This window comes from Mustela nivalis (genome assembly GCF_964662115.1).
Source record: "Mustela nivalis genome assembly, chromosome: 1".
NCBI lineage: Eukaryota > Metazoa > Chordata > Mammalia > Carnivora > Mustelidae > Mustela > Mustela nivalis.
The window spans coordinates 186275567-186301225 of NC_139020.1; the positions used below are offsets into that span (position 1 = coordinate 186275567).

Here is a 25659-nt window from a genome sequence, read left to right on the forward strand (position 1 = left end):
CCCGAGAGGCGTCCAGGCGCGCCCCTCCCCTCTTCCCTCCCCAGCCTCAGCAGCAGGAGCAGCCTGGGATTTCTGGAGGCAGGCGCCTTTCGAACTTTGGAAAGATCAGCCCAGTTGGAAGTCGCGATTAGCAACTATCCGCCCATTTCCCCTGACTGCAAGATGTGCTTTTGTGTGGGTTGCCTGCTTGGAAGGGTCCTTGTCTGGTGGGTAGCCTCACACTGTTTTTTTAGGAGGCCAGGAAGGGGGACAAGCAGGTACCTAGGTCTCTCTCCAAACAAATTAAAATACTTTCCTTGGTCCTATCCAGGTGTTAACCAATATGCTAGTCCTGGAATCTACTCATTCATTCATTTGCTCGTTTATTCATTCACCTAACATGTATTTACTAGGCACCTGTGTGTCATGCATTGTGTTGGTTGCTGGGAACACAGCAATGAGCAAGGAAGACATGTTCTCTGTCCTTTTAGAGCTTACATTTAGGAAAACAAACAGACAATAAAAAAGGAAAGAAAATTAAAGAGGGGGAGTGCTATTCAGGCCACAAACTGGAAAGAAAGGGAGGGAAAGAGAGAAAGGAGATGGGGGTAGGGTTGTTTCAGCAAGGAGGTGATGGAGGGTCTCTGCGGAGACATAGGCTGAAACTAAGAGGGGTCAGCTGTGGCCAAAAAGAGGAGAATCCTCTAGATGGAACAGCAATTACAATGACCAGGAGGCAGGAAAGTAGGAGGCATTTCTGCAGGTTATTTTGCAAGGAACATGGATAGGATTTAGGGAGCAATGTGGAAGGCCCCCCGCAGGGACGTCTTGAAGAGCTCCTCTGCACCAAATGAGTCCTGACAGCCAGTGGCGTACAGCAAAAAGGCAGCCCAGGAGTGGGGAGACCTGGAATAGGGTCCCAGCCCTGCCCCTCACCCGGCTGCCCTGTGACCTGGAACACAGTGCCACACTTGGCTTTTCATTCCATTCAGTGTAATATGACGATGGTTTTATTAGATGAATTCAGAAGTTTAAAATAGCGACAGGAGCAACTGCTCCTGTTCTTTAAGCACTTGCTAAGTGCCTGGCACAGGGCTAAGTGCTTTAAATACATTTTTCTCATTGCATCCTCTGAACACTGCCATCCCAGCAACGTTCTTGTGCAGAAGATCAGACTGAGGCTCACAGAGGTTAAGAGCTCCAGCTTGACCAGCGTACTCTCTCCCATAAACTCTGGAGCTTCCAAGGAGGAGTGATGATGTAGGATGGGCACACACCCAGTCCCCTGGCAGTCAGAATAACTACCTTAGATTTTCTGAAGGCCCCTAGAATTCATTTAAGATGCCCCCATCAAGCCAGTCCATTTGAGATGGTCACGATGGAAATGGAAGCCACTCAGGACAGGCAGGATAAAGCCCCGTTCAGATTTGTCAGGGGCCCAGACCCCACGGTATATCCAGTCTCCTAGGTCTCAAATCACCCTCATTCACCCTTTCTTTCCATTTGCTAGTATTTTAATTGTTTTGCCACTTAGAAATGAAACAAAGTAGATATGCTTCTTCCTGCTAGAATCTAAGACCAGGGCTGGTGTTAAGTACAGATCAACCAGCAGCATAGACTGCTTTTGTCAGAGCTCTTGATGTCATGCCAAAGAACAAGACTGCCACTTTGGCCAAAAGCCAGAACTGGATCAAAGGAATTCACTTTTGTCCCCAGAACATTGTGGTCAGAAAGCAGTTCAAATTTCAGAGTGGGGTGAGTGTTCATAATTGTTAGTGTTATCTCTGATGACGTCCCATTTTTGCTTTGGCTTCAGGGAATGCCAAGCATGGGAGAGATGGCTTTTTGTAGTGTGGGCTGGTGGTGGTGGTATAGACGGAGAGGTCTTGCTCTATCCTCAGAGGGTAACATCAGCGATTATCAGATGCTGAATCCAAGTGATTCAGGTCAGTGGCTTCCTTCGGAGTGGAGGTGCCTTCCTTGGACAGAAGCACCAACCGTGGTGGTAATAGCTGCCCTTTACTGAACATTTACTGTGTCAGGCACTGTGCTAAGTGATTCACATGCATTTCCTCATCGATCCTCCCAGTCACCCTGTGCAATAGATCTGATTATTACCCCTATTCTACAGATGAGAGAACTTGAGTTGTTTGTCCCAAATCATAGAGACTCTACCTTAGATTTACTCCTTTATTAGCTCCAGAATGTTATTCTCCATAGAACTAGAGAAACTCATGAATGAAGTCAGTTAGCAACCCTTTTAGGAACCATCCACTTACTGATACCATTTCTAAGGGAGAGTCCTCTACTTTATCTCACATCTTACCAGCAATATTTTGTAAGTAATTTACGCACCAACTGTTTTGCAATAAAACCAAAGGAATAGACATTCACAATCCCTCGCTTCTTCTGTGCTTTCTACATAATCTTCAGTTTTATATTATGCCTTCATTCAACACGTTTGTTGAGTACCTACTTGATGCTAGGCACTGGGGGCATAGCAATGAGTAAGAGGGATCATGCCTCTTAGTATATATTCTCATGAGGGAGATATATTCTCAACAAGTAATTTACATGCGTGGCAGTTTTCCAGAGAGAGGGAGAAGTAGCAGATACAATGGAACAATAGCCTGAAGGTACCCAAACTCACCTGGGAGGCCATGAAGGAAATGACATTTGAGCTGAGATCTAATGGATCTAGCAAAAAAAAGGAGAAAGAGTGCAAGGTACAAAGACACAGAAGAGAAAGAAAAGGTTTAGTGCATTCTGGGAAGGAGAAGTCCACTGTGACTCAGGGAAAGGCCAGACTAAAAGGAGGAAAAGGACAGGCATGGAGTGAAGGAACAGCCTCTCTGTTAATGAAGGGACAGCCTGATAATGAAGGAACTTGCCCATGGTGATGGGATCTAAGGGCTTACAAGGCACACTATCCAAAATTGATTCAGCTGGAGAAGCTGAGAGAGGTCACAGAGAGACTGGCTACTGTTATCAGTAATGTTGGGTTTGTAGTCTGATCTTGAAGCTTTGAGCCATCATCAGAAGGCAAGACTTGTTTTGTCTAATGTAGTTTGTTCACACTGACCAGGAAAAAACCCCATGCTCTGAATTGTTCAAGAACTATAAAGCACTGATCTGCCCTGCCTTCGACCAACTTCTTTTATCAGCCCTTTCCCAATGGTTCAGAACTTGGCATCCACTTTGGGGTTTATGACAGATAATTTTATCACCTAGTAGGACATCATCCTCATTTCCAGTTCTTGCCTTGAAAACACAGTTGACAATTAACATACCTGCTGTCTGAAGCAGCCCTGCAGACACTTTTCAGAAGGGGAAAGAGGCATCCAGAGTTAACTCTTTCCCTTAATGTTCTCTAGTAAACAGACAAACACATACACAACAGACACATAATTTTCTCCAGACTGTGAGATGCTGGGCGACCGGGTCCTAGAAGTGTCAGCTATGAAAGAAATACCTAATGAATACAGGTGGGGCTTCAAACACGAAATAAGTGTTCTGAAATTAAAAGTTAGAGATGCCTCCCTGACATCTGAACCACGTGTGGTAGGAAGCTTATCACCAGAAAGTTGGAGGGAGAGCTATGATTGTGAAACCCAGACTCACAGAAATGTGGGTGAGTCGGTGACCATTTGTGAGCCTCAGTCTCCCCATCTGTTGAGTGGGGGAGCTTGTGCCTCTTTCAGAGAGCTGATGAGATGATTACAGCCAGGGTGCACAGTGACCCGGCAGGACACCAGCATGCTGTGGATGCCCAGGAAATAGCCCTTATCCTTGCCTTCAACTTCAACCTGTAAGAAGGTTTACATGAACCCAGCGCTTTTAACTATTCTCTCACCTGATCGGTCTTTAGCATAGTAATCATTTCTCTTAAGCAACCCAAATCACTCTTCATCACAGAATCAACCAAAACTCTCTACAGCTCCATTTCAGCACATCCTTGTACTCACAATTCTGATTCGTCAGAGATGTTTTCCAGTAAGTTTAATGTATTTTAGCATTTAATGTTTTGTTTTGTTTTGCTTTGCTTTATTTTACTTTATTTTATTTTATTTTATTTTATTTTATTCTTATGTCTTTTAAGTAGGATCCACTCCCAGTGTGGAGTCCAACACAGGTCTTGAACTCACAACCCTGAGATCGAGACCCAAGCTGAGATCAAGCATCAGACGCTTAACTAACTGAGCCACCCTGGTACCCCTTTAGTGTTTTAATTCTTTCAGATTTTTCATTTATACATTTTCTAGAATGCCTTTTAACCAAAATATTCAGTTAACCAGAAATGAATAACCCATTCCCCATGTTTATTTTAGGTTGAATCAGGTTTATTTCAACATACACCTAGGTTACTTGTTTGTCCAGTTCTGCCCCTTACTGGAGTACAGTCCCGGTCAGGTTAATTAAGCTCTGACTTTGGTTTACTGACCTATACAATGGACCTAATAATAAGACTTCTATTACGTGATGTTGTTAGAATTAAATGAGAAAATGTTATGTGCCTTACTTATGCGGTAAGCATTTGATACACATTAGTTATTGTTGTTTTTATGGTTCTTACTGTGGTTATGCCACTGAGTCCGGAGTAGTAGGACCAATTACTTGATCTGCCACCATGTTTTCCATGACTGCTCTATGTAAATTACTAGGCTAGGAGTTGTCAGAATAGTTTTTGGGGTTTTTTTTGTTTGTTTGTTTGTTTGTTTGTTTGTTTTTAAGATCTTAGCTCTCGTTGTCTAGACGTTACTATCTAGGGTGCTTACAACTGAAGGAGCTTTTGAGGTTTTCTGGTCCAGGGTTTCCAGTGATGCACTGTGTCTGCTCAGTTCTTCCCTGCTGGGGAGCACCACGTCTCCACATCTCTTCCCCTCTCTGCATTTCATTATGTCCCACTGGCAGCTCATAATAGAGCCAGGTCAAATTGTACCACGAAATTGGCACATGCTTCCAAACAGGGTGGTTCCTTCCTTCCTCTTGTTCTTCTTCCTCCTCCTCCTCCTTCCTCCTTTCTATATATCCCTGAGTGTTTTCCAAGCACCAGAGATGTATCACATGGCACCTGAGGTGATGTTAGATGCCACAAAAATGCTGCATTAAATAACACCAATTCTACTGTGAAAGAATGATCCCCCTCCTTTTTTAAAGATTTTATTTATTTATTTGAAAGAGAGAGAGAGATCACAAGTAGGCAAAAGGGGGAAGCAGGTTTCCTGCCAAACAGAGAACCCGATGCGGGACTCGATCCCAGAACCCTGAGATTATGACCTGAGCTGAAGGCAGAGGCTTAACCCACTGAGACACCTAGGTGCCCCTAGAATGATCCCCTTTTTAATTTCATTTTCATCCTTATCTTTATATCAAGTGCAAAGTATCCAGTAAGTGCTTACATGTCTCTCACACTTCTCTAAAATTTCAAATCTTCACGTGTAACAAAGAGAAAAAGAGAGAAAGAGGGAGCAGGTTTTGGGCTTGGTACCCTCCGCAGCAACCATGTCTACCTAGAATGTAATGATGTTATTTGTATTTTTTGTGTGTACTTTTACTCTTACTTCCTTCTCCTCTTGATTGTATCTTGATACTGATTTTCCATTTTTAGCAGTGGTAAACTTTTTCTTTTTATAATTAAGTATTTAAAAAGTGTGGCAATTTAAAGAACATTAAGTATAGGGGCGCCTGGGTGGCTCAGTGGATTAAAGCCTCTGCCTTCGGCTCAGGTCGTGGTCTCAGGGTCCTGGGATGGAGCCCGCATCAGGCTCTCTGCTCAGCAGGGAGCCTACTTCCCCCGCCCCCGCCTGCCTTTCTGCCTACTTGTGATCTCTGTCTGTCAAATAAGTAAATAAAATCTTAAAAAAAAAAAAAAACATTAAGTATAGAAGTAAATATAGTGCAAACAGTACACTATGCCATAGCCATAGTCAGGAAGGTAGTATTGATGCCAAAGGTTGAGAGGTTGTGATCCCTTCTCACTGGCCCCATTTTGCAGTTGTGTAAACTGAGACCAGAGAAGGAAAATGACTTGAACATCTAGATACATTGGACACAGAACCCAGACCTTGTCCCTCATCCATTTGTTTGTCATCCCCACTCTTTATCTGAGATAAGGAAAAAGAATTCTCCATGTGCAGCAGACCTAGACTGACTCTGATGGACAAGTTATCACTGATAGTGGTGATGCAAACAATCCGTGCCCTCAAGTTCAGGCTGAAGCAGCTAGGGGCAAGGGAATCGGGCTTACAGGTGATCACCTCGTGCAGAAACAGAACTTTGAATCATGACAGCACAGTCCTTCTTTGCTTAGTGCCAAGGCTGTGCGAAATTCAGAGGGACACAAGTAAAACATGGTGCTTGCCCTCTTCTAGCTTTCATTCTGTTGGGCCTCTCAATGCTGAGAGGTGTTCCAAAGGCAGAGAAAACCCAAAAATACTAGAGATGGGCAGAGGCTCCACTCATGATGGAATAAAAATAAGCCTTTGTATCTGTTTGGAGAATTTATGAAATTAAAGCTTTTCAGTTTCTACTTCCAAATTTGTCCTAAAATGAGAATAGGCTGTGTAAATAGACAAATGGAAAAGGAGTGCAGCGTCGTGAAGAGGTCAAACCCCAGAATCCAACACACCCACACTGACACCAGCTTTGTGTCTCTGAGGAAGCTACATGATGCTGCCAACTGTGTGTCTTTGAGGAAGTTGTTAAACCTCTCTGAGTTCAGTCTCCTCATCCATCGATGTCAATAACCATCATGCCCTCCATTGTGAGGGTTAATTACTTGTAAAGTGCTTAGCCTTATGCCAGGCAAATAATAAGCATGCAGCCATTGTTCAGTCATCGTTAAAAGGGTGGGTTTGAAGGAGCCTTTGAGCCTTGCAGAAATCCTCTCTGGGAATGAAAGATTGGGACAGAAATGAGGGAAACTGGAAGGAAAAACATGCCTACTTCAATTGGGCATCTGTTCGGAAGCCCCAGGGGGGGAAGAGAGATGAGAACATACACTTCCTGGACCCAGTCTCAGAGCACAGTACCCTGAGCAACAGGAGATACGAACAATTCTTGTTAATGAGGCTGCAGCTCCTAATCAGTGCATGGAACAGAATGCTTTTGCTTAATAGAGATCATTTCCCTGCCTCTTGCCCAACTCCCCAGCAGTGCCAGCAGCTCTTTGTTTAATGAAAGGTAGGGACTTCGAGTAGTGTGGTGGGATGGGCTGTAGGAGGCATTATTACCCTCATTACTATGATAATGGTTTAATCACAATCAATATTTATGAACATGCACAGAAGCTGTGCAATCAACCAGCAGCCCTACAACTCAGGGTTTTCATGTTCTTGCCTAAGGACGCTTTCTAGGAAAGCCTGGGCTCTCTCCCCCCTTTCCCCAGCCCCTCAGAAGCTCTGCAGAGGTGCTCAGAGGTCATTTCAGAATATCCATGATGGTTACATGATAGTTATATATGAGGTCTTATTTATGGTAGTGGGTGACTGTCATCACAGTTATCTCCACAGTTATCACCTGGACTTGATCTTCAGACTTTGGGAAATTATCTTGTGAGTAAGGTAGGGAAGTATAATGTAGTGGCAGATACTTTGAAGTTAGGCCCGCTTGGGTTCAAATCCTAGCTCTGAGCTGTGTTCCCTGAGGAAAGCAATTTAACTACTCTGAGCCACACTTCCTTCAGTTATAAAATGAGAGGACAAGTTGTTAGAAGTATCAGATAAGATGGTGTCAGCTGGGCATTCAGTCAAAGGTAAATGCGTCCATAGTTTTGTGTATGACTATACATAGCAGGTATCTGATATTTCTGTGTTGTCCATGTGAAAACTAAACAATTGTTTTTCCCAAAATCACAGAGCCAGTATATGAGATGGCAGGAGAGTCCAGACTTGGACTCCAATATTCACATTTTATTATCTGAAAACTTTTCCAACATTGGTTCTATTTATAAGCAACTGAGGGAAACCTTATTTTTAAACATTTCAGTGTTTAAGTCTTTTCTTTCAAATGTGCTCCAGATTTAGAAAGCCGGTCGATCATTTTTCTGAGCCGTGGCCACCTGGTGAGCCTCTCATAAAACATTTTTGGTGTCACAGTTCCCACATCTGCAAAAACAGCATCTATATACTCCAACCCTTTGAGAAAGGAAAGGAAGGGAAGATGGTCTCACGACGTATGTCCTCTCTGTAACATTTACGTGGTGCCTGTGTGTGCACAGCACTCCATAATTGACCAGAAACACTCTTGATCTTCAGCCAGCAAAGAAGACGTTTCAGCCCCTGGGTGGCAGACCTGGGGAATTCATTTTGCTCTCTATGATTGCAGGTACACTTCAAGGGTTGTGGTTCTCTCCAGTCCTCCAGGAGTGTTGTAAGGGGCTTTCCCTGTAATTGTCACTTGGCCCCAAACAGGAGCCACTGAGGTTTGCTCAACTGCTCACCCGCACACAGAGTCCCAGTACATCCACCCACTGGTACATTCTGTCTCCCCCAGGCAGTCAGTCCCTCAGTTGGCACTAACAATGTATTCATCTTCCCAAGATGCACATAGAGCATCCAGATTACGGATGGAGTGGGGGGAGGGTTTGCTAGGTTTTGCTTTTGCCTTTGTAGAAGACGTATCTCAGAATCATGTTCCCAATCAACCAAAAACCTTGAAGAAGTTACTCTGGAGTAGACACATTCCTCCTGCAAAGTGCCTTTCTTCACTAAAATGTTGAAAATTCTACCACTCAGGGGTTTTTTTCAGTATTTTTTAATAAAAGAAATATATATAGGGTTAAAAATGAAATAGTACAGACACTCTTAATAATAATTTTTTAAAAGAAACAACAGTTCTCTGGCCTGCCCCTTTCTACCCTCAATCTCTGACCCCAGAAGGGATCCTTGAAACAATTTTGTTTTTATCACCATAACCCCAAGTACTATTCTTACATTGCTATTTCTTGATTTACTGATCTTAGAGATTTCTTGACTCCTTACAGTAATAGATGGAGCTTTAGCTCACTTCACCATCTTTCACTTCTTCCCCGTTTTATACTTCTTCCTGTTATGGTTGTATCAGTATTGTCATTCCTCTCTTGGCATCTTGATTACTTTAAATTATACCCACCCACCTTGAACTCTTGTTTTACACATGATGAAGCTGTTGGCACTGATGCCCTTTTCCTTCTCCTGCTTCCTCCTCCAATTGCTCTCTTGTTCTAACATGGGAATTGGATGACACACCTCTTCATTCTTAACATTTTAAAGTGTAGGTCCCTGTATTTATGAATGTCTCTTCAGGCTACCAGCACTGTCCACTAGAATTTCCTGCAGCAGTGAAGTATTCTGTATCCAAACTGTTGGACACAGCAGCCATGGGCCACATGTGGCTCATAAGTACTTGAAGTGTAGCTAGTTAGACCTGAAAATTTGAATTTTTAGTTATATTTTGTTTTCATTCATTTAAGTGTAAATAGCCACATGGATCTATTAGATAATGCAAGGCTGGACCAAGCTTAATATACAACTCTGATTACAGAGAACAACCTTTTTCAGCAAAAATAGGGATAATAGCAGACACATAACTCTTACTTACCATGCCCTGAGAACTGACCTGCCAACTCAGTTAATAACCCAATAATTCTATGAAGAGTAGTAGTATTCCCATTTCATAGGTAAAGAATATGAGGCATGGAAAAGTCAAGGAACTCATCTAGTAAGTGATAGAGCGAGAATTTGGTCCCATGAGATCCAACTGCACAGGCTGTGCTCTGAACCACTTCTTTCTCCTGCCTCTGCTCCCCTTTGGAAACTCCTACATCTTTTTTCAGCTATTTCCAATCCGCTGATCAATGGTGTAGGTACAGCTTCTCCCATGTTCCTGGCCTGAATGATGTTTATCATGGAGCTATACGCATTTAGATGTAAAGCCTGCCAAATCCCTTTCGGTCGCAAAAAAAGGGAATGAAAACTGGAGGTTTGGAAGGATATAGGCAAATGTAGGGACTCAGGGCAAGGTCACAGAAGTGCTCGCTCCCAGGTCATGGGAAGATTGTTCCTTTGGCCTGCTCATTCCAGCAACAGCAGTACAGCGGCTCACAGGTCCTTTGCCGCGTCTTTTTATTCCTCCCCTTAATGCGGATTATCTTTGTGAAACCTCCCCACAGCCCAGAGAGGTGCAGAGGAAGAGGGCTGCAACTAGAGGGTGCTGGGAATATTAAATTAGATGGTTCATGAACAACACAGAAAATAGTGCCTGGCACAGGGTAGAGACTCAGCACATGTTGCCTATTGTAACCGTTTTATCTCTTTGCCAGGTCTACCCGCAGAGCAATGCTATGCTGTCTGGTACCTGTGGGAATGGTCTTTATTTATCTCAAATGCTTTTCCTTTTCCCTGTTTCAATGTTTTTCCTGAAGCCTCATGTCCAGAGCTCTTATGAGTACTAAAATATTAATGAGCCTCTTGTTTTAGTACCAGAGTGTTTATAACTTTTTCAAGGTGTGGGTAGTGCTTCTATTCCACATTCTTCTCAAATCTAACCTGCCTTGTACACCATCTGAAATTCACAGACTTTTTTTTTTTTTAAATTCTGGAAGGCATCAAGAGAAAACACTCAGTCTGGCACCCTATTATAATAAATAAGGACCTGAGGCTAGACAGGTAGCTGAGATTAATCAACTAATCAATGGGCAAATGAAGATTAGACATAGTTTTTTCATTCTTTTCCGTACCCCCACCATGGCCTCTCACTTAATCATGTTCTAGTCCAGAGGTCAGAAAACCACAGGAAAGGATGAGAGAGTAAAATTTTTGACTTCACAGGCCACACAGTCTCTCAGCCTCTGCCCTTGTAGCAGAAAGCAGCTAGCAACACAATGTAAATGAGTGGGTGTGGCTGTATTCCAATTAAAACTTTATTTATGGACATTGAAATGTTAATTTACTATAATTTTCACATGTCAGGAAACATTTATTCTTCTTTTGATTTTCTTTCAACCACTTAAAGATGTGCAAACCTTTCTTAGCTCATAGGCCATACAAAAACAACAGGTTGGGTTTAGCCCATAATCCAGTCTGCCAACCTTTGTCTAGTCTATAAGATATGGAGAGGAACACACTTGGCACAGTCAACTCTCAGCTAACCACAAGTGAATTAAACACTAGTAATAATAGCTAATGATTATTGAGCTCTTACTGTGTACCAGGCATTGTGTTGAGCACTTGACAAGATGTTAAGCTGTTTGACCTCAGAAGAACCCTCTGAAGATGATAGTTGTTATCCTCATTTTGCAGATCAGGCTATAGAAGCTGTGGAAGGTTGAATAATTTTTCCCAAGGTCATTCCCAAGGTTCATCACTCCATTAAGTGATGGAGCATAATCAAACCAAGATCTGTGTGACCCAAGGCTTCTACACCTTCCACAAAGCATGCTTTCCTTTTCCCAGATCCCAGGCCATCAGTAGGTCAGAACTGGTTTTAGAAAGACACATCCCTTTCAGAACATCAACATCTTGGTGTGATGAAAGGACTCTGCACTCTATAGCCAGACTTGGGATTATACTCCAGTTCTACCAGTTACTGGTTGACCTCTTGAGAAGTGCTTAACCTTGCTGAGTCTCAGCATTCTTCTTTGAAGCAGGGAGGGTTAAATGAGCCTTCCCAGGCTCTACAGTGATGACTAACTGAGCTAATTATACATAAGGTGCCAGTACAGTGCCCCATACAGATGTGCTCAATAAAGATCATTGAGGATCAGGTGAAAATCAGGCCAGTCACTAATGTTTTTATAGCCAGGAAACCCAGGAATACCCAGATCCTGTCCTTGACCATCAGGGACCACCCAGCAGCTCCTCCCAGGGTAATACAGGCAATGAATAAAGGTAGGGGAATATGAGGTAAGGGAACACCTTAATAAGTTCTGGCTGTCCATTGCTGCATAACAAACTATGGCAGAATTGGTGGCCAAAAAGAGTCATTTTGTTTTGCTCACAATTTTGAGGGTCAGGAATCCAGGACGAGCTCAGCGAGGAGATTCTTTGATGCGTGTGGCTCTGACAGGGGTCATTCTCTGGGCCGCATCACCAGGTGGCTGTGCTGGGCTGGCTGATAATCTAATATGTCTTCATGTGGCTTCTTTCTACCTATATGGAGTCTCCTCCTACTGATCTTTTCCATGTGGCATGGGCTTCTGACAGTGTGGTAGTCTCAAGGCACTCCCACATATACCACCAAGGGTTTGCAAGGGTAAGGAATGGAAGCTGCCAGCCCTTCTCAAGACTTGGTTTGAGGGCGCCTGGGTGGCTCAGTGGGTTAAGCCGCTGCCTTCGGCTCAGGTCATGATCTCAGAGTCCTGGGATCGAGTCCCGCATCGGGCTCTCTGCTCAGCGGAGAGCCTGCTTCCCTCTCTCTCTGCCTGCCTCTCCATCTACTTGTGATTTCTCTCTGTCGAATAAATAAATAAATAAATAAAAATCTTTAATTTAAAAAAAAAAAAAAAGACTTGGTTTGAAACTGGCATGGCATCATCTCCTTCATGTTCTGTGAATCAGAGCAGTCATAGGCTGGCCCAGACTCAAGGTGGACAGAGGAATAGACTCCACTTTTCCATGGGGGAGTGGCTCGCCCATACAGGGAGCAAAATCACTGATGACAAGCTTCTTTGGAAATAGGTTACCACATTGGGACCTGGGCCCTGGGTCCATATTCCAGTGCAGAGCACTAGAGACAGAAATAGAATAAAAGAGAGTCCAGGCTCAGAGCCAGCAAAGAAAAGAAGACAGCCTGGCTTCTTACTGCAGGGTCGGTCACACCCTGTCACCTGAAGCACTTTGGTGTACAGATACCCAGCTAGCCAGGAGACAACCCACCCGGTGCCCTGGAACCCGACCGATCAAATCAGCCCCTTTGCAGGTGGCAGGAAAAGAGAACGTAAAATTAATACCAACATTTATTGAACATGTACTTACATCCCAGGCCCTGTGCAAAGGTTTTTAATATACATTAACTTGTTTAATCCTTAACCTGCACTAAAGGAATCAATAGAAATCAAATGCTTAGAATAGTGCCCTGCACATATTAAACACTTTGAAAAACTATCCTTTTTTAAATTAGTAATTCATACAACCGCCTTTTGAGGAGTTACTATTGTCACTATTTTCAAATGGGGAAGCTAATGTTTAGAGAAGTTAATTCACTGGCCCACAACAGGAAGGTGATAGAACTAGATGCCAGCCTCAGTGTCGAACTCGTCCCTCCACCTCCCCTCACTCTTACCCCTGCACTGTATTGCCCATGCTGCCTGAGAACAAGAGACCCTTTCAGCCCTTCCCACAGAGGCAACAAATACCAGTTCCTTTTGCCCACACTTTTTTTCAGTGTCTTTTTAAGGCTGCTGTAACTTAAAAACCAACTACAAGAAAATGCTAGAAACCTCCATCCTGGGTACTAAGTAAAGAGTGCCATGCCCAGAAGTTCATTCTGTCAACAGATTTGTACTGAGCCCCTGCTATGTATCAGGAAGTGTAGGCACTGAGGAGAGAGAGAGAAGTTCTTACTTTTCTGTTTTGTTTTCCTTTTTTAGAGATTTTATTTATTTATTTGTCAGAGAGATTGAGGGAATGAGCACAAGCAGGGGGAGCAGCAGGCAGAGGGAGAAGCAGGCTCCCGGCTGAGCAAGGACCCCAATGTGGCACTCGATCCCAGGACCCTGGGGTCATGACCTGAGCCGAAGGCAGACGCTCAACCGACGGAGCCACCCAGGTGTTCCAGTTCTTACTTTTCATAGACACGAGGATGGTAATAGATAATAAAATTCAACATAAGAGAGATGATTGTTTTTAAAGATTTATTTATTTGAGCATTGGTGAGAGGGGCAGAGGGAATCTCAAGCGGACTCCCCCACTGAGCTCAGAGCCCATAGTGGGGCTCATCCCACGAGCCATGAGATAATGACCTGAGCCAAAACCAAGAGTCCAACCCTCAACCGAGCCACCCAGGTGCCCGGAGAAATAATTATTTTATGCCTGGTGGCGGTCCTACATAACATTTTTACATGCTGAACTGCCTCGACTTGCAAAACAATAGTAGTAGTAATCCAGATCTCTGTGATCGCCTGGGTTAGAAAAATGGAGAAAGGCACAAAATAGCAAAATGATCCTTGCAACTGAAATCTCAAAAGCCAAACACTGAAGTAAATGTTGCTAGCCCCATGAAGTAGCAGCGTGGCTGGTCTTTTCTAGGCAGTAGCGGAGAAATCAGCTCTAGGCTCTGATGAAGTCAAACAAACTGGGGTGGCTTTAGCTTGTGTGGAGAATAAAACACTTCCTTGGTTGATGTTTTCTTAAGCGACCGTGGTGAGAAAAGAGAGCTCAGATAGTCACTAAGGCAGTGGTATCTGTTCAGACTTCTTTTTTCTTCCATCTTTGAGTCTTACCCACTAGATTTCTGTTTGCAAAAAGGGCCTAATCCACTTTTTCTTTCTTTCTTTCTTTCTTTTTTTTTTTTTTTTTTTTTTTTGTCTGTGCATTGATTTAATAGTATCAAACCCTGAGGTCCTCGTGGTCTGCACCTGGGTTGCTTTTTCCCCTAATGAAGCAAGAGAAGTGGTTTAAGCCCCCACCGTGCTTCCTATCAAAGCTACACAATGATTAACTCAGGTCCCCTTATTAGGACCAGGCAGAAGAAAATCCCTTAGTCATCAGCATTGTGAAAATCCCAGGATGGTGAGTGTTCAATGAAAAGATTACCTTGGGCACCTGAAATATAATGGAAGAGCTCAATAGAGAAACCATTAAGCCTGTCTACATACACTAAGTCAGGTGGAGGGTCGAGGTAATTAGCTGAGACATTCAGGCCAGAGAAACCGTTTTGGACATTCTGCCCCGACTGAGTCATTGCAGACAATTATTCAAATCCCTCATACATTTTTCCCGGAGAAGCCATCTGAGGTTGTGTCTACACACACGCACACACACACACACACAGGACAAGAGTTACATATGACTGGTCAGTAAAAGTGGCTTCTATTTACTTGTTTGTTTTTAACTGAATAATAAGCAGCTTAGGGGATAGGAGGTCCAAAGTTTTGACTTCTTAGCTGCATAACTTTAAGCCAAGTCTCTTCATCTCTTTGAGCCTCAGTTTCTTCAACTGTAAAATGGAATAATTAATAGGTGGTTATGAGGATTAAATATAACAAATGCAGTATTCCTGACTCATTGCCTGGCAAGACATAAACACTCAGAAATGTTACTTATAGTTACTAGTTGTGGATGGACATGACTCATTCTGTGTTTGGAGAGATTGTACACTTAGACATCATGGAAGGAAGGGGCCAGGAGTCGTGGAGCAAATGCCTTCCTCTACAGCCCCCGAAGTGGTGCCTCGTACATAATAAGTGTTCTTTGCTTCAAGCATGTGAGAACATGAACAAGTTGTTAGCTGACACTTTGTCTCCCTCCCATCATCCTTGGTTTCCCTCAGGCTTTCCTACCTTCTGTCTCCTTTTCTGACCCCTTTTCCCAGAACTGGGAAAGTCTTTCTGGGACTTTCTGGAGGTCAGGGGAAGGGGGGCCAGTATCCATGGATGCTGTTAGAGAAAGGGTATTCTTTGTCCTATCAGCGGGATGGTCAGAATGCAAGGATTTCAGGAAATGACATATGGATGAAGTCACAGTTCTTGCCTTTTCCTTAGGGTAGCTGAGTGCCTACTTAGAAAAGGTGCCAAACCAGGTATCTGAGGCAAACCCCTCCCTCTCCCCAGAGCACCCCAGAGCACATGGCTTGGTCCCAGAGAGCAGGAGGTATGTGATTGTTGACTATAACTGAGAGCCCTGGCTTGGGGAAATGCCCACTTGCTCAGGCCTAAACTCAGCCATCCTGAGTTAGTGAACAGACCTTTGCCATCTGCCTCAAGGTTTTGAGGGTGAGTCTCTAGTCTACAAAATGTTCGGTGAATTGGCAGAAAGTATACCAGACTGAGAATCAGATACCTGTTGGTAACCTCGGGAGATTCTAGCATCCTTTTTATGGCAAGAAATTGCCCATGTACTAGAGATGAAGGGTGAAACTGTCACCACCATCACCAGGACAAGGAGCATGTACTTCATTTACACCAATAAGCCAGTATTTCCAGTAACCATGAGGTAAAGTTACCTTAAGCAGCTTTTACCCTGTGCCAGTACTGTCCTATACAGTTAGATGGGTTATCTCATTCAGTCCTTGCAGTATCCCTTTGAGTAAGATTATGATCATCCCATCTGCAGAGGAGGCTCAGAGAGGTTCAGTAACCTGTTCAAAGTCACCAAGCTAGAAAATGGCAAAGCCAGACTTCTAATCCCACCAATGCGGAGCTCATCTTAGCCACTTCACTAGGAGGATTTCATTTAAAGTTAAAAAAAGAAAAGAAACTAGCACACACGTGCACACACACACACTTCTGAGAGCACTGATGGGAAAACATACATAATGACAAAATTCTGTAATATAGGTAGTACCTTTAAAGAAATGGGTGTTTTATTCATTAAAATAACATCTATATATAATGGAAAAGCATCCAGTGTAGACCATAGGGCCTGTTACTGATTTGATCTAAAGACAGTGTCTGTCGTGCACTTGAATTTTTCTGACCCTTGGCAATAATTCTGAAGCCCTCATGGGTTGGGAGGATCTGGTCCTTCCTCTGAGAATATAGCTGGCAAAAACATATCCTATGGATACTGAAAATAAATGTGATATTTAAAGGCAGCACAGTTGACGGTAGGCAGGAATGAGTTCAGGAACCAGAGTTCTGATGCTGGCTTTGCAAATTTATTCACTCTGCTATATCTCAACGTCTATTCTCAAAAGACAGAACTGATGGAAGCTTCTCACCTCTTAAGGAGACTAGAGTCAGAAGATGAAGCAGCCTTGGAGGTAACATTGTCACCCAGAGAAGGCTCACATCCAGAGCTCTCCACAGAGCTCCTGCTTGAGCTCCTCAACCATCAGAGATGACCAGTGCCTGGATGGACTGAGAGAGCTGTTTGAACCTTCTCGTGGCACCCTTCATTCAACTCATCCATCCTGATTCCATGATCTAGAATCACCATGAAAAAGCTCAGTCTTTCCACATGGAATCTCCTTAATTAATACCAAACGAACATTTCATTTTCTAGGCAAGATCTCTCTGTTGTCATTTTCCTTATAAGAAGACGCTCCTCTAACCTCATCATCAATCTCCATAAAGTTCAGTGGCCAGAACCAAAAGTGATACACCACATTTTTCTAAACAAAAGTGGGACCACATTTCACTCCGAGCTATTTTTCCTTGTTACTATGGGATGGGAGGAAAATCACTAAGAGAGAATACAAGTCTGCAGTTATCCGGTGAGAAACAGAAGGCTGCTGGATGTAGTCAAGTGTAAGGTTTTTCATTCATGACATAGAGCTTGCCTGATCTTCCCAAACTGCCTTGAAAGGAATAGAACTTGACTGGTGTCATTCTCTGAATTGAAACTGCATGTTAGTGGTAAATGGAGAGTAGGCGTGTTTAAAGGTTGATCATTTCAGCTGTAGCAAAACTCTTACCAACTGCCAAGCACTGACTCCACAGAGCAAGGAGGCAGTTTCTAGTCGAGAAGAATTATTTTACCAGCACCTGCCCCAACAATCACTGATGTTTGAATTCCTCTTATACATTTCTGCCATGAGGGAGGAGGTCAGGAGTCCCAAAGGAAAAATAGGAGCTCAGGAGACCACATTTGAGTCCTGCCTTCTCTGCCTTCTGGCCTAGCTCATGAGCAAATGAATTCTTAAATGCTGTGGGTTTTATTGTTCTCATTTGTAAATAGATATGCTTCATAGCCCCCATTTTGCTGGGTGGCTTCAAGAAGAACTGTAATGAATGTGCTTTGCAAAGCAAAAAACATCGTATAAATGTTAGATATTGTAAGTGAGGGAGACTTGAAAGAATGGAAAGCCACCTTCTTGCCCAAACTAAATTCTGCATCTGGAATGGACAGGAAAGATTTGGTGTTGGGACTCATTTAGTAGAAATGTTAATTGTGTGAAATCTGGAAAGCTTTCCTGATATCCCTTTAATGGCCCAGTGTGGGCCTTCTCCTTTTGCCCACCAGCCTTTGCAAGAGGTCAGCTTTCAGAATGTCGGCTTTCCCTTTGACTCATGAATGGCTTCTCAATCTGGCCATTCCCTTGCTTAATTTTCAACCACCCTGAAGCCATCACTGGCCACTTTCTTTCTCTACTGCCTTCCTTCTGCCCATTTTTCCTGGGTGCCCTTTTTAAACCAGGTACCAAATATGATATTTGTACACAGCTGGGGAGACAGCTGTGAGCAAGACATGACATTCTGTGTGATACAGACATTGTACAAAATTACTGAATTACAGTTACAATCAGTGTTGCAAAGAAAAAGTGGAGGGGTCTAAGAGAATCTATCAACAGGAGAATCTAGGAATTATCTTGGGTGCTGGTGATGATTCCAGATGTTTGGATGCATTGCCCTCTCAATAATTAGTTGTGCGATATGTGTGGTCAGCCTTTTAAAGTTTATGAAGCACTTTCTCATATGCTTTTTTTCATTAGGTCAGGCCTCAGACCTGTGAAGTACCCAAAATTACACCCTATTCTAGAAACCAAAGCTATGGAACCTGATGGACTTGAGGGTCAACTAGTTCTGCCACTTAACAGAATTTTGGATGCTTAATCCCTGGCTCTTGCGCCCCCAATCCCCACCATTGGTTCACTGGTTTCTCTTACTTGGGAGTTGGTATTGTGAAAAGTAGCTTTGGAAAAAAAAGAGCAATAAGGGGAAATGCTCCCCTAGATCCTTTCTTAGGAGACATGTGGGTAGAAGCTGTGATTCTTGATATTGGTCTCACCCAAAGGGCAAGAAGAAGCCTACCTGTGGTGTGAAATGTGACCTGTGCCTTGCAGTCTTTGCAGTTTCCAGTAAGACTAAAAACCCTCTCTGACCCCAAATATAGCTCGTTGGTCTCACCTGTGCCTAGAGTAACATGACCTGGGTCCAAATGAAACAAAGAAGAGCAGACATACTCCTATAGGTGTTATTCCTCAAAGCCAGCTCTTCATTGATGTAGCCCAGCACACAGAGCCCTCCCACATTTGCTTATGAATTGATGGTCTTAGCAGCCATTTGGTCGGTGCCTATGCTGTTCTAGAACTTTGTGTGCACTAACCTTCAGATGACCCAGCTGAAATAGGTATCTACTAGTGGCTGCATTTTGCTGATGAGATAACTGAGACTCAGAATGCTGAAGTAGCTTACCCAAGGTCACGCAGCCTGTAAGTCATAGAGCTTGGATTGGAACCCAGATCTGACATCGAACCCCATACTCTCAAACATGACACTCTCTCCCCAAAACCTGAACATAAATTTCATAACTACTTTCTGCACTTTTCATCTGAGGTTTTCAGTATTTAAAACCAGGAAACAGGGGCACCTGGGTGGCTCAGTCACTTAAGCTTCTGTCTTAACTCAGGTCATGGTCTCAGGGTCCTGGGACCAAGCCCTATGTCAGGCTCCCTGCTCAGCGGTGAGTCCACTTCTCCCTCACCCTTCCACCTGCTCATGCATGCTCTCTCTCTCTCTCTTTCAAATAAATAAATAAAATCTTTTTAAAAAGCAAACCAGAAGGCACAATAGCAGGGGCTGGGCTTTAAAAGGCCCTGGTACCCTCCCAACCCCTCCACAGATACCTATCACCCTCTGGGTGAAAGACACCCATTCACCACATCCTCTCCCCTTGCAGATGCTTTGCTGAAACCCAAAGATTCCATTAGGACAATCTTGTGGCCAAACGACAAAAAGACACTAGGTACAAGAAGCCAAAGCAGCCTTAGTTGCTTTTCCATACTAGCAAGCCTCTACTAATCAGTTTGGGTTTAACCAAAGTCACTTTTCTCCTTTTTAAAGGACAGAAAAAATACAAAACTCCCGCACCAGCCACGGGATCCCAATCAGTAAATATTTGCTCATTTTCTTTCTTTTCCTTCTCTTCTTTCTCTCTTTTCTTTTCTTTCCTTCCTTTCTTCCCTTTCTCTCTCCCTCTCTTTTCTCTCTTTCTATCCAAAGCAGTGGCTATGGCTTGGGGAAGAAAATAACCATCACATTTTATTTTTAGTATCTTTCTATGTTTCTTGGTCAGCTCCGAGTGGCCAGCCTACTGTGTTAACTGATGATAACACACAGCCCAGAGCTGTGGACCATGAAGCATGAACACCAGCCTTACTCCTGCCCTCTCTTTCCTCCGTAGGTAAAGGCCGCTTCCAAATATGTGGATGTACCTGTGAGTATTCGAAAATTGTTTTTGTGGGGGATTTTTGCTTTCATTTGAGAAATTTAATGGCACTGTTTTCATTAGTTGCTGACTTGAATCACCAGAAAGAGAGAAGTGAAGAATATTTCACGGTAGGGCACCTGGGTGGCTCAGTGGGTTAAGCCTCTGCCTTCGGCTCAGGTCAGGATCCGGGAGTCCTGGGATGGAGTCCCACATCGGGCTGTCTGCTCAGCAGGAAGCCTTTTTCCTCCTCTCTCTCTGCCTGCCTCTCTGCCTGCTTGTGATCTCTGTCTAATAAATAAATAAATAAATCTTAAATTTAAAAAAAAAAAAAAAAAGAAGAAGATTTCATGGTAAACCTTTTTTCAGATGAGGAGAGAGTATGGTTTCTTTCATCAAGAAGAAAGATCCTATTTGAGGGTAAACCCTGTTGCCTTTAATTTCATTTTCCTTGGTTTTTCTGATACAGTCATTCTGTTATCATCCTGCCCACCTCTCCTCTGCATGCACACCTTGGGAATAGCTGGGAGCTAGAAATTTGCACAAGGTTGCCAGTATTTTTTTTTTAAACAAATAAATTCTGAATTTGTTCATTTTGGGGTCAGTTCTGCAATTGTTTTAAGGAAACCTTACAAAACTGCTTATAATTAGTGCAGACCTCATTAATGAAGAGAGCTCTCAAAGTTCACAGATAAAGCACTTGTGGTTGCCCAAAATTTACATTTAAATTGAGGTTAAGTACTACACATGAATGCTGGAGTGTGGGATTACCTGTGATAAGTCAGGATACATTTATAGACAGACTTTGCCCTGCCTATTAGCAAAATAAAATTGGAGAGATTTAAATATATTCCAATAAAGGGGAAAAGAAAATGATTCTGTTTCTCCATTTCTAACAAAAGAGGTGTGAGTCTATTATAAAATATTAAATTTAGAGAGCTTATCTCAACAGCCACCAAGGGTCTTGAACTGAACGTTTCTCATTCTGAACGTGGTTAAGTACCCTCCTTGTTCAAATACTTATTTGTTAAAATTTGTTTTTTTCTAAAAGGATTTATATTAACATTTAAATTCATTCCCCAGGAAGCTAAGTGTGTAATGGTTTATTGGCTTATTTCTCAAAGGATGGCAAAATGGAAAATTGGAGTGAATTTAGCATTAGCATATATTTTGTTTGTTTAATGAAAGAATGTACAATCAATAATTATGCTTTGAATTTATATAATACTTCTCATCGAGGGACCTCAGACTCCTTCATGTAGATAGTCTTTATAATGGAGAAGAGAAAAAACTCTCATATAACTGCAGTAAGGAGAGGCATTAAGTAATTTCTTTTCCCAAGCCCCAAAGTATGAACTTTCAGCTCACAGGGAGCAAACTACTCAAATTCTCTGGGCATGTTTCTCCATCCTTAAAATAGAGGTAATAATATCCAAGTCACGGGTTTGCTGTACAGATGAAATGACATGTTTATATGGGACTCTCAGCACCATACCTGACCCTCACTAGACATTTAGCAATAGGGGGCCCATGAGTGGGGGAAGGGGGAGCCCACACTGTATTGCACAGCTGGGAGTAGGGAGGGAGGATGACTTTGCTGATGGTAGCCCTGTCCTGTACTAGTCTTCAGCAGTAACAGAAATTGAAATTTCAGGCTCCCAACCCAAGGGTCTGGTGGCTGAAGTCGTTTTCTGTAGACCTCCAAGTGGAGGGGAGAGCTCACCAACGAGATCTGAACAGATGCCCAGTAGGCAAGACCCAAATAGATGGAGAAACTTGATCTGGCAATCATTACTATCAACTGAAATTATTGGGGAGGTCCACTTATTTGGGGGACATAAAAAAAATCAAGTATCAGCAATTTTGTGTGGTACGACCTCATTCCTACTCACCAGTTTTAGATTTATTGTAAGGAAAAAAAAAAATGGACTGTACCTCTACAGGAAAGGGAACAAAAATGCATCAGCAGAGTTTACACCCTCTAGGGAGACAGAAAAAAATGATGAGGCTTGTTCCAATATGTGGTATATTTACCAGTTTGATATATGGTACAATAATCATAATCGCAATTGCAACCAAATCCTATAAAGGATTCACTGCATGCTAATTGCTCTTCTAAGCATGTTACATTTAATTTCTACAACAGCCTCACTTTAAAGATGAGAAAATGGAGGCACAGCGTTGTTAACTTGCTCAGGGTCCCACGGTTGGTAAGTGGCAGAGCTGAGAGTTAAACAATTCCCCTTAAACACGATGCCATCTGCAAGATGATTTTAGTACACAAACATCTTTCTTAGGATAATTGAGTAGTTATCTAGTGAGTATTAGAAAAAATGTGGTTAGTACATCAAACCCATGATTTCACCAATCATTATGGCTAAGGACAAAGGTTAAATTTAAAATTAAGTTAACATATATTTTTATACCAGTAGTATTATAGTAAGAATATTGTGTTTTAGTAAATAAGCAATTTTATAGAAAATAATAGTATGTAATACACTGTATGTCTATTGTTTACTTTATCCTAAATAATAGTAATCATTGACTTCTCAAAACAACTACATGGGGGTGGGGCGGGTAGTACCAGCTTCACAGGTGAAGAAATTGAGGCATAGGAAGGTTAACAGCATGCTCAAGATCACCTGGCTAGTAAGTCAGAGATTGAGGATTTAAGTGCCAGCAGTCTGACGATGGAAACTCTCTAGTGTAGCATTAGCTCTCACTCCACCATGGAGGGAATATTTACACCCTGGAAATTGGCAGGTGCTACACATCAAGGTTTGTTGTTTTGTTCTGTTTCATTGTTTCTGTTCTCTGTTTTAAAGAGCCAGCGTCCCCGCATACCAGCTCTTAAATCAGTGGTCCTCACACCAGAATGGGGAGCATTAGTACTTGTTTTTTTGTTTTTTGTTTCTAACTTTGTGTTTGTTTTTGTCCTTTTTGAATAGAGATTTCCAGCCCCTAGTGTCCAGAGATTCTAGTGCAGTAGTTCGGGGACGGGTGGTGGGGGAGGGGGGCAGTGGTAGCTTGGAAATCTTTTTCTAAAGAGCTGATCTGTAGTGCAAGTTTGGGAACCAAGGGACTAATTTCAGTGACTTTGGACCTTGGCTACATCTTGGAAACACCTGGGGAGCTTTGACGAGTATTAGTGCTAGGTTGTTTGCCAAATTAAATCAATCTCTGGGGTGTGGGGTCTGAGTGAGTATTGTTTAAAACTCCCCAGGTCCTTTTCATTGGCAGCCATGTTTAACAACCATGGATAAAATCATCTCCTGAGTTGTTTCTGGCTCTGCAGTCTATAAGTTCATCTGTGTTGCCTTGGGAGGTTTTTGGCACACGGCTTATTAGGTCAGTTCCTTGTGAGGACTAGTAGTTACATTGGAGATTTGTCTCTTAATTATCCACACTACTGGAAAGAAGTGCTGTTACCAGTCATTCAAAACACTGCATAATCCCCAAAGCCTATCTCTTTGTCTTAGAGGTAATATTTAACCCTCTGGTATACATAGCAGATTTGCATTTCTAATTAGGGCTTGCTTAGGTGACTGAAAATGTAAATTTGTTTTCAAGCTCAGAAGTACCTGGTAGGGGCAAGCTAGGATTAAAAGATTCTATTTGTCCTAAGCCACAGAGTGGTTTCTCATCCACCACACGTGGATGGAGTTAACTATACGAGACTTCTTGCTTTGTGTTGTATATTTGCTAAAGTCCACAGCCTTTCCCTTCAGCCTGCCGAAGCCACATTTAAAATAAACAGTGTGAGGTACTAAACGTCATCACCTAGAGTTTTTCCCCCCACTGTGTTCAGAGAGCAATATGGTATAAAGCTAATGTAGCTAATAACATCAGCTATTATTATTTCAGCTGAGAATATTTCCCATCTATAAATGTATGTTAGCTTGTTTGTCTGGGAATAGTTTGTATTTTCACCATTTTGTTTGGACCTTTCCTCAATGACAGAGGATCACCGCAGTGACTCTGGCTTTCTCCAATAGTCACCTAGTGACCCTGTACCCACAGAGGAATCGGGACAGCTTGCCTTTGCCCTTGAGAGTCCCAGCCCCCAGTGGTTGAGGAATCTAGGGGCTGGGGCTGTTGTTTGCTCAGGGCATCAGGAAAAGTGATAGCACTGTTATCAACTCACTCCTGTGTTTCAAACAATTACCCTCTTCCCCCTTCCTGGTCCACCAACAGAGGGAGAACAAACTTGTCAGATCTGGTTGTAAAGCTGGAGAGAAAGGAAGAAGGTTGTGAGAGGAGGCCTAGGGACTTTATTATGAGAAAATCACGTATGTTGGCATGCAGGGACTTTGTCTTCTTTATTTGATGTTGGTTTCTCTGAAGCCCCTTTCTTCTTCTTGGTTCCAAAGTAGCTTCCAGAGATAGGTAAGGCTATGAAGTCATATAATATTGTGGGGCAGGATGGGGAGGGGAATCATAGTGGCTCATGTTTGTATAGCAAATTTATGGCTTTTGAGGCATTTTGACATACGTTATTTTAACTGATGGTCATAACAACCCCTGAAGGTAAGTAAGTTGGAGAGCCATTATTAATCCATTGGACCCAGGAGAAATTTAAGTTATATATTTGCAAGTTCCAGTTGGTGGGGGAATCTAATAAAAATTCACATAGTGTGACTGAAGAGCTTACAAAAAAGAGGTGGGGAAATGGGCTTATTCATTCATGGGTTTGTGCATTCAGCACATATTTATTGAGCACCTACTGTGTGCCATGCCTCATTCCGCATGCTAAGGATACACTAGAAAATAGATCAAGTAGAACCCTTATATTCATGGAGTCATGTTCTAATGAGAAGACAGACAAATAAGCAAATACATAGTACAATGTCAGATATTGATATGCATGATGAAGAAAAATAAAACAGAGTCAAATGGTAGCAAACCATGGAAATTTTTAACTACATAGGTGAGATGAACCACACTGACATTTTAAAATAAGTTTTTAAAACTTAAATGTCCCTTCAATGACAGTAAATTTTGTGGAAAGAGGGGTGGTGAATATAACCATTACTGTAGGTTCCTAACGTTGCAAGATACTGATAGGTCTACTGAATTGAGCTTTGAATCTTAGCTCTAAAATGGCTGCGTATGTCCAGGAAAAGGCCATATCTGCCTCAAGAATCACCAGGGAAGAAATGGAAACAGTACTAATAAGTTTCTCAAGTCCACCCAGGTAGGGGTCCCCATCCCTGCTGAGAATGCCCTTTGATGTGCGGCTCCAAGGGAGAGAAGGCGTGATGGGCCAGTTTAGAACTGAGATCTATCACTTACATCTCATTGGAGAACCTCTATTGTTTCGTATCATAAAGCTGTAACAATTATAGGACCATCACAGAACCTGCTCAATCCATTCGCTGAAAATTGCTTGAAAGTG

General features: G+C 42.7%; 1 protein-coding gene across 20 annotated transcripts in view; it reads left to right on the forward strand.

The window, feature by feature from the left end:
• The window catches only part of CADPS (calcium dependent secretion activator), a 469696-nt gene that overhangs the window by 403614 nt on the left and 40423 nt on the right, over positions 1-25659 (forward strand). For all 20 annotated transcript variants that reach the window (XM_082727404.1, XM_082727406.1, XM_082727407.1 and 17 more), the window contains one exon: positions 20241-20273. In XM_082727404.1, the coding sequence (XP_082583530.1) occupies positions 20241-20273 (33 nt within the window). The remainder of the gene's footprint in view (positions 1-20240; positions 20274-25659) is intronic.